This window comes from Olea europaea, unplaced genomic scaffold, assembly GCF_002742605.1.
Source record: "Olea europaea var. sylvestris unplaced genomic scaffold, O_europaea_v1 scaffold1648, whole genome shotgun sequence".
Lineage (NCBI taxonomy): Eukaryota > Viridiplantae > Streptophyta > Magnoliopsida > Lamiales > Oleaceae > Olea > Olea europaea.
Window position 1 is genome coordinate 27,463 of NW_019234136.1, and position 9,612 is coordinate 37,074.

Here is a 9,612-nt window from a genome sequence, read left to right on the forward strand (position 1 = left end):
CCTCATCCCATTAAACTGGAGATCTACATTTTCTACCAGATAGTGCTTCATAAGGAGCCATACCAATCGTAGCCTGATAACTATTGTTGTATGCAAATTCTACCAAAGGTAAAAATTTACTCCACTGGCCTTGGAAGTCCAATACACAAGCCCTCAGTATATCTTCCAATATTTGTATGGTTTTTTCTGATTGCCCGTCAGTTTGAGGGTGAGAAGCCGTGCTAAAAGATAATTGTGTTCCCAAAGCCTTATGTAAGCTTCTCCAGAAGAGAGATAAAAACTTAGAATCCCTGTCTGAGAAAATAGATAGTGGTACTCCATGAAGTCTGACTATTTCTTGTACATAAAGTTGAGCATATCGGTCCATGGAATAAGTGGAACAAACTGGAATGAAATGGGCTGATTTTGTTAACCTATCCACAATAACCCAAATACTATCATATCCTTTACTCGTTTTTGGTAATTTCACCACAAAGTCCATTGTGATTCTTTCCCATTTCCATTCTAGGATAGGTAATGGTTGTAATGTTCCTGTTGGCCTTTGATGTTCTGCTTTTATCTGTTGACAGCTTAAACATTGTCCCACCTCTTCGGCTATCTCACTTTTCATGTTCGGCCACCAATAATGCAACTTCAAATCTCTATACATTTTAGTAGCTCCTGGATGAACATAATATGGTGTCATATGAGCTTCAGATAAAATATCACCTCAGATATTTTCTGCATTAGGTACATATAATAGTCCTCTAAACCGTAAGATATCATTTGTTGATATATGAAAATCTAAAGCTTTTCCATCATGTATATCATTCTTTATCTTGGAACAATAATCATCTTCCTGTTGCCCTTGTTGAATTCTATTCAGTAAAGTTGGCTGAAGTGTCAACGCAGCAAGTTTAGCCTCTATAGATCCTTGTGACACAACTTCAATTCCCATTTTCTGTAAATCTATCAATTCTAATTTTTGAGTTACAATCATACTCGCAACACTGGATGTCGACTTCCTGCTCAATGCCTCAGATACAACATTAGCCTTACCGGGATGATATTTTATAACAAAATCATAATCCTTGACCAACTCTAGCCACCTTCTTTGTCTCATATTCAATTCCTTTTGTGTAAACAAATATTTCAAACTTTTGTGATCAGTGTAAATCTCACACCACTCTCCATACAAATAATGCCTCCATATCTTAAGTGCAAACACAACTGCGACGAGTTCCAAGTCATGTGTAGGGTAATTCTTTTTGTACTCTTTTAGTTGTCTAGAGGCATATGCAATAACTTTACCATTTTGTATCAATACACATCCCAAACCATTCTTTGAAGCATCACTATAAACTACAAAATCTCTAGTACCAGATGGGATTGAAAGGATAGGGGCTGAAGTTAGTCTTTTCTTCAATTCCTGAAAACTTTGCTCACAAGCATCTGTCCATTCAAACTTTGTACTCTTTCTAGTTAATTTCATTAAAGAAAAGCTATTTTGGAAAATCCTTCCACAAATCTGCGATACTATCCAGCTAAACCCATAAAACTTCTGACCTCTGAAGGATTTATAGGTTGTGGCCAATTATTAATAGCCTCTACTTTACTTGGATCCACTGATATACCCTCACCTGATACTACATGCCCCAAAAATACAACTTTATCTAACCAAAATTCACATTTCTTAAACTTAGCATATAGTTGCTTGTCCTTTAAGACCTACATGACTATTCTCAAGTGTTTCGCATGTTCTTCCTTAGTACGAGAATAAATAAGGATATCATCAATAAATACAATTACAAACTTATCGAGAAAGTCTCCAAATACCCTATTCATCAGATCCATGAAAGCTGCTGGGGCATTTGTTAACCCAAATGGCATTATTAAAAACTCATAATGACCATATCTCATACTAAATGCTGTCTTAGAAATGTCATCTCCCTTTATTTTAAGTTGATGATATCCAGATCGCAAATCAATCTTCGAAAATACAGATGCACCCTGAAGTTGATCAAACAAATCATCAATTCTCGGTAATGGGTATTTATTTTTAATTGTCACCTTATTCAACTCTCGATAATCGATAGAAAGCCTCATAGTACCATCCTTTTTACGAACAAACAATATCGGTGCACTCGATGGTGAAAAGCAAGGTCTAATAAAACCTTTATCTAACAACTCTTGTAATTGTAACTTCAACTCTTTCAGTTCAGTGGGGGCCATTATATATGGAGCCTTGGAAATTGGAGATGTTCTTGGAATTAAATCAATTACAAACTCTATCTCACGATCTGGTGGTACCCTAGGTAAATCATCAGGAAATACCTCTGGAAATTCTTGTGCCACGGGCACATCACTAAGATTCGGATTGTGTTGTGCTTCAATAGTATTAACACTCACCAAATACCCTATACACCCACTATCTAGTAACCTTTTTGCTTTCAATACCAATATGGTTAGAACTCTAAAACCTTTTTCGATCCCAATGAATGTAAATGGCTCATTCCCCAAAGGTTGAAAGGTCACTGACTTCCTCATACAATCTATAGTAGCTTGATATTTTGACAACCAATCCATACCCAAAATTATATCATAATCTTTCATTTTCAACACAATTAAATCTGCATAGAGCTCTCGATTTTCTATGAGGATCACACATGCTGTTATAATTAGATTGGTTTGTTGTACATCTCCAAATGGAATAGTTACACTATAACTAACCTCTTGTATATCAGGTGTCCTACCCAACCTCCTCACATACTCAGTAGACACAAATGAATGTGTGGCTCCAGAATCGAATAGTACAATTGATGTGATGCCAAAAAAAGAAAATTTACCTGTTACCACTGATGGATTTGTCTCAGCATCTGATCTAGTAATAGTAAACACCCTAGCTGGCACTTTCTTTTGCTCCATAGGGTTTAGATTACTTGGGCATGCTCTAGCAAGATGTCCCACCTTTCCACAAACATAACATGTTCTAGTCTCTATAGGACATGCTCCAGTATGCTGTCCAACACATTTGGGACAAGATAGTTGTGCTGTTGAGGCTTTTCCTTGATCTATCCTTGGACGTTTACCCTGAGCCCAATGTTGTTGTCCTTGTCTCAGTTGAAACTTAGGCTTCTGATTGTGTCCTTGGAAAGCTCTTTTCTTATCATTTCTAGGCCACACTGTCCTTGACCTTGCCTAAACTGTCGACGAGCCTCTTGGGCATGACTAATCCTTAGTTCAGCTTGTTCTGCAACTAAGGCTCTCTCTACAATTTGAGAATATAAAACATCTTGGATTCCTGCCATGCTTACATCTCTATATAGTTCTGGTCTTAGCCCCTCAAGGAATCTTTCTACCTTTAGTACCTCAGAATTAACTATGTGGGTAGCAAACCTGGATACTTGTTCAAACTTACGAATATACTCTCCCACTGTCACCCATCCTTGTCTTTACTGTATAAATTCATTCATCTTCATGGCTCGACTAGGGGATTTAAAATATTTATTACGAAATAACTTTTTAAATCTCTCCCAAGTCATGGCATTTACATCTTCAATGCTAATCATCATATCCCACCAATGTCCAGCACTACCTCGTAGCATAAAGTATGCACAAACCACCTTTTCTACTTTTGAAACTCTCGTATACCTAAACATATTCTCTAAAGTTCTCAACCAATCCTTTGCTACAGTTGGATCTAAAGCATCCTCAAATATTGGAGGGTTTAGTTTTCTAAATCTTTCTCCAACTATCTCAATATGTTCAGCCCTTTGTTGTGGTTGTAAGAATTCCGCCCTTTGTTGTTCTCTCCTTTCTCTTTGTTGTATTAATTACTGAATTTGTTGAGATTGGTGCTCAACTAATTCTGTAAGTCTATCAATAACAACATCCCGACTGTTATCTTGAACAGATGCCTCTTGCCTTGGAGTTCTAGCTCTACTACTACTAGAATATCTTGTTCTCAACATGGCTGCAAATAAAGCTTGGCCAATATCATTCATGAAATATGCAAAAATAATGCAACAAAGAAAACTTACTGGCATAGCTATGCTCTTTCATGTTCCGAGATCATGTACATGGACAGACTACAGAATTATAACCTCGCTCTGATACCACTCTCTGTCACGTCCTCAAATTAACATTGATATCTATACACAACCTAGATATAGAATTTTACATATATATATATTTTTTCTAGTTTGTTAACTTCTAATCATATGTGACACGATCATATAACATATCGAAACCCAAAATCATATCGCCATAATCCAACATATAGATTATGAGCTTATAAACATGTCTATAGGCCATTTCAAAAGTACACTATATAGGATTCCAAAATATAACCCAACAGATAGTAGCCTAGAAAATAACCCTATAGGTCATCATCCATGTACATCGAACTCTAGAATCCTGTAGGAGCTCCACAGCTAGTCATGCTCTCTATGTAATTCTATGCTCACCTACAATGCAAGAACTACATAAGCCAATGCTTAGTAAGTAAAATCATGCATGTCCTGAACATGAGTAATAACAACATATGACACCATGCCATTTACTTTTAATATCACGATAAAAAGTATCATATTTCAATATTTGTCAAAGTCGACTAGAAATCATTTCACTTGAAATCTTTCATTTCATTAGGCCCTTGACCCACCTAATATGCACCGGATATAGCTTTGCATAATATCAATATGAATAATCAAATGGCCAATATGAAATCGACACCAACGAGTGGACCATCCTCTCGTGACCACTAGAGCCCCATCCCCTAACTATCCCTATGATCACCCAAAAAGTCTCCCACCCGATAGCGCCAATAATCATAATATCACAAGGGCACAGTCGAGTGGTCCACCCTCCTGTGATCACCAAATGCCCATCCCCTGTCTACCTTTGCAATCACCCAGGAAGTAACACTCGCAATGCCAAACATATCACATGAGCATGCCTCACACGCCTCGGTGCCCTAGTAGTGGTCAATAAGACATTTTATAATAAAACTCACTTTGAAATCAAGTTTTGCATGTAGGATTTTCAACCATATCACATGTTGTGCATGCATATGAAAATCCTCATAAATGACGTATTTAATGAAAATCGATGTCAATAGGTTACGCAACCTCATACTCAATGATCGTAACCACCATATGATGTGCTATAAGCCTCTTATCAAAGTTATGTAGATATTTCAACATTACTATGTCACATATACTAGGTTCTTGCATCTTAGTTACAAATAGATTTTCATTTACCTTTCACCTTTGTGTGTGCGAGCTTCTATGGATATTAGATCAATATCCTTTTTCACTTGAAGTCAGAAAATCACCTGTATTACCATTTAATATTAAAGAGAGTCCTCAATTTAATAACCTTAACGTACAAAATCCCAAAATACATCCATTCTAACCAAAATAATTTTGACGGAATCATCATTTCAAGTTACCGATGGCATTACAAACTTATCCCATAAATCTCGCTATTTCTCGAGTCAAATTATGAACATCAACGTCATCCAATTGTTGTTGACAACCTAGTACCCTTAGAATCTATTTTCTAGGCCCAAGAGATTATTAATTTACATGTAAAGGCTGAAATCATATTAAACACAAAATTGGACAGAATCTGTTTTCAGATTTCCCTTACCGTCCAATTATTTTTTCAATCCCTTTTCAACCCCTTATCTATATCCAATGACTCCGAAATTTCTACCACATTTCTATAACATGTATGTGAAGGTAATCATGCTCTAAAGTCATGACAAGTAATGTGTTCTCAGCCTCAAAATAGTCCATTTCCACAAACACTAAAATCAGACAGTTTTCATTGTGACAGTTTTCGGTTTCTATTTTATTAGCATGTCACCAATCGGATTTCAGGCTATTAGAAGGCCATTTATATCCTTATAACTATCATGTAAAAACATTAATTTACATAGATACAAGTTATATCTTAAGTATTATCCAAAATCAAAGTTTAAACCACTTAACTCTAGCAATTTCACATCACTGCACAGATTGCTTTCTTTCAAATTCTTGTAATTAATCACCCCTCTTTTTGGCATCATGAAATCATTAACAACACTCTAACCTAATCACAAGCAAGTTCATATGTTCAAGAAATTATAAACCCCTCAAGAAATAATGGATACAAATGTTCACGAAATTATTTGTTTCGATTTAAAATCCACCGCAAGTGTACAGTTCTTTAACAAGTAGTAAAATGGATTATGAGCCCAAGTATCAATCCCACAAGGATTGAATTAGTTCAAATCAACCTATTATGACCTTAACTAAAGCACGAAAGTAAAATTAATGTATTGTGGTTTAACTAAAAAAGATATAAACTATGATGCAATTATGGATGAGAGAATTATATTAAATGCAAAATGACTTGGACACAATCTACTAGAATTTATGGAATTAATGAATGTACTAATGCACTAGGATCACGAATCCCCAATCAATACCCGTTCAATTTGTAATCGTACAAATTTTACACACAGCTCCACAAAAGATGAATCAATATTCCTATTTTAATTTAGCAATCTCTCTCGAGCAATGCCAAACCTAGCCCAATATGTGATTCGACTATATATCTATGAGGAATACTAACATACCAGAATGCATTATGATTTCATGAATATCCAACAATTCACACAAGGCATGGAGGTATATTTCTATCCCCTATCGGACCCTATGATGATTTGTACTATGTCGAACCTATTTTCCTTCTTTCGAACGCTTAAAACAGGCCATCAAAATCATATAATTACGTGCACAATAATAATATGAAAATAAAAATGTAATAAATCATTCAATTCCGGAACATGCGTTTAAATATGTCAAATATCCAAATCAAAAATCAAACATAGTATTACAAGGTTCATTGATCTCCTAGCAATGAAAAATCTGGCCTAACATGCTAAAAAGAAGAAAATACAAAAATAGTTGAAGAAACGTCATCACCCGAATCAAGTTTCAATCGAATCTTCACTTGGCGCGATGTTTTCCTCTTGAATTTCTCTTCGTTTCTCCTTCATAATCTATAAAAAATTTGTAAAAATGGCATCCCCTTCATTCTACTCAAATTTTCATTCATATAGGACCCTAAAAATCCTGTTTCCATAAGAGTTTCGACGTAAAAAGGAAACTACGGTTTTGGCCTAGAAATGCTCTATGCGGTCGCACAGAGTAAAAGTTTTCTGACCTTTTATTTTCAGTTTACCTCTATGCAACCGCATAGAGGGTAGCACTATGCGGTCGCATAGTGCTACCAACTATGGAAGATGTTCATTTTGGTCCTTCTACTTGAATTCTTCACTTCTTGGCATCTTTTCGTCATTCTTTCCATTCCATCGTCCCAAGATATCATCAATTGGCATTTGGCTTAATCAATTTCTCAATTTTTTCATCGGCCCAACTTTCGTGGTCCCTGAATTTTCACTTTACGTCATTTTAGTCCTTTTTCGCGTCTTTTCTCTTGAATTTCACCATGTTCATCGGTGTTCCCTACAAGTCACAATTCAATCATTTTGCTCGTTATTAAGTCATGTTTGTGACCTAAATAAGTGTGCAAAAATACACTTATCAAACCCCCCAAACTTGAACTATTGTTTGTCCTCAAACAAGATAGTGATTTAATTCTGAACAAATATGACTTAATACCCTGCTGTGGCTCAAGATTGGACTAAGTAATTGACTTTATGAAAATTTATCAGTGCTAAAATGACATCAACCTTTACCTATTAAATGCAAATTGACATGTGAGTGTGTGAATTTATGCCAACATATTAGGTTCATGATGAATTTGAGTCCCGACCCTAAGTGGTCAAATGTATCCTTACTCGCTCGAGAGATACACAACCCCCTAAACTTATTCTTTTCACTCAATTATCCCGAGGTTGTATTTTAAGATTAGGAATTTACATAGCTGTAGTCCTCACCCTCTCATAGTTTAGATTAGTCTTACTATCACAAGTTTACATTTCAATAGGTGAAGGCTCTCCTAAGTTTGATTAAATCGACACTCAAGATTAAACTAGGTTACTTGCCTGGCCTCAGAGGTATAGTCTCTTCAACCAAATGTCCAAGGGGTTTTCATCATGTTATTGTCTCTCTTTTGTTTTTCTCACCTTTCTCTAATTTCTGGTTGATTATTATCTTCTCATTTGCTTTCTATATAACCCATGTAACGAGCTTTAGGCCGGTGATTCCCAAACCAGTTAGCTTTAGGGCACCAGATTTTAAACCTTTGCAGGCTTATCCACTCGAGTTATAAAGGCTCGATCAGATGACTTTTTATTAACCTCTTTCCCTCTTACTTTCTATATGACCCATGTTTCGAGCTTTGGGCTGGTGACTCCCAGGCTAGTTGGCTTTAGGGCACTAGATTTTTAGATATCCTTATAGGCTTATGCTCGAGTCATAAAGGCATGAAAAGAAGTGTTTTATTTTCACATATTAATTTTATGCCTTTTGTTATTTTTCTAGACATTTAGTTTCCAAAACCAACCCCCAATTTAAGATTTTCACCTACTCTTCACCCCACTGGTCTAGGCAATCCACACAATAAAGTTCATGCACGGAGCCCCCATTCATCTCAATGCTTCCCTATAATAGCTCAACCATCACCAAACTATCATCAGGTAGTTTATGGGTTAATTCAATACAGGGTTATCATTCTTTTCCTACTTTATGCTCAAAATCCAGTCATTCACCTAATATGTCAAGCATGAATAGCGTTCATAGATAATGTCAAGTGTTGCATCAACAAGTATCAGTTAGTCTAATTAACACCAAATCTAAAGTTTTGCAGTTTAAACTAGTCCAATAATATCATCATAGCTAACAAGGTTATCAAGTCCACACAAGCATGCATGAAGAGAATTAAAACAAACTAAATAAAATGAATTTTTTTTTACACTCGTCATGCATACATTATGCAGTAATGGAAAATAGTGGAAAATAGATAATGATGAACACAGATAAAGATTTAAAATTATGTCACCCTCCCCAAACTTAGTTAATACATTGTCCTCAATGTAAGATTAACAAAAGATTAAAGACATAATTTTAAGCACAAAATGAAGAAGAAAAATCAAAATGGGATAAACAGTACTCTCCTGATCAAAATGGTGGCTGTGATAGAAAGTTGGGTCCGACAGCATCATCTTCAGGAGGGAGGGAGGCGGGATAAAATCTCTCTCAATATGGCAGACTGCTGGATCTGCTCCACCTGCATGGCTTGAGCCCTTGCCTCCAAACTCCCTAGACAGTCCCAAGATTCGTTTACCCGCCATTGTATACCATTCATCCTGCCAACGTACATGCGCAATCACCCGTCAAAGGTATTCATCTGTCGTTGCGCCGGAAGGGACTCACTGTTGGCAGTGGAAGTGAAGTTTTGTGTGGTTGCCATATCGGTCTGTACCTATTGGATGGTGGTACTCAGTGCTCCAAATGAGTGCTGAAGACTCTGCATGTCTCGGCTGTGTCTAGTCATAGTGGCAAACATCTGCCTCAATAATTGGATATCCATGTTAGTCGGTGGTAGAGTAGCTTGTGGCATTTCAAAGTCCTCAGCTGCATGCCCTTCCTTAGCCTATTTTTGTCAACGACGATCATT

At 36.4% G+C, this 9,612-nt stretch overlaps 1 protein-coding gene across 1 annotated transcript; it reads right to left on the reverse strand.

Annotated features, from left to right (window-relative positions):
• Positions 1-709: 709 nt before the first annotated feature.
• LOC111377372 lies at positions 710-9,286 on the reverse strand. The gene is made up of 10 exons (XM_023000451.1): positions 9,106-9,286; positions 5,241-5,295; positions 4,927-4,954; positions 4,726-4,875; positions 4,083-4,101; positions 3,817-3,952; positions 3,195-3,375; positions 1,752-3,069; positions 1,546-1,652; positions 710-1,408 (listed from the first exon to the last, which is right to left on the reverse strand). Exons 1-10 carry the CDS (start codon positions 9,284-9,286, stop codon positions 710-712), a joined length of 2,874 nt encoding a protein of 957 aa, XP_022856219.1.
• Positions 9,287-9,612: the final 326 nt, after the last annotated feature.

What these genes read in the sequence shown, in the direction of transcription:
- LOC111377372 (XM_023000451.1), bottom strand. Translation starts at nt 9,286, where the DNA reads ATGGCGGGTAAACGAATCTTGGGACTGTCTAGGGAGTTTGGAGGCAAG. An exon ending in TGATATCCTTATTTATTCTC is followed by an intron (nt 1,653 to 1,751) that starts GTACTAAGGAAG and finishes AATTTTGGTTAG; the next exon opens with ATAAAGTTGTATTTTTGGGG. An exon ending in AACCTATAAATCCTTCAGAG is followed by an intron (nt 1,409 to 1,545) that starts GTCAGAAGTTTT and finishes CAAAGTTTTCAG; the next exon opens with GAATTGAAGAAAAGACTAAC.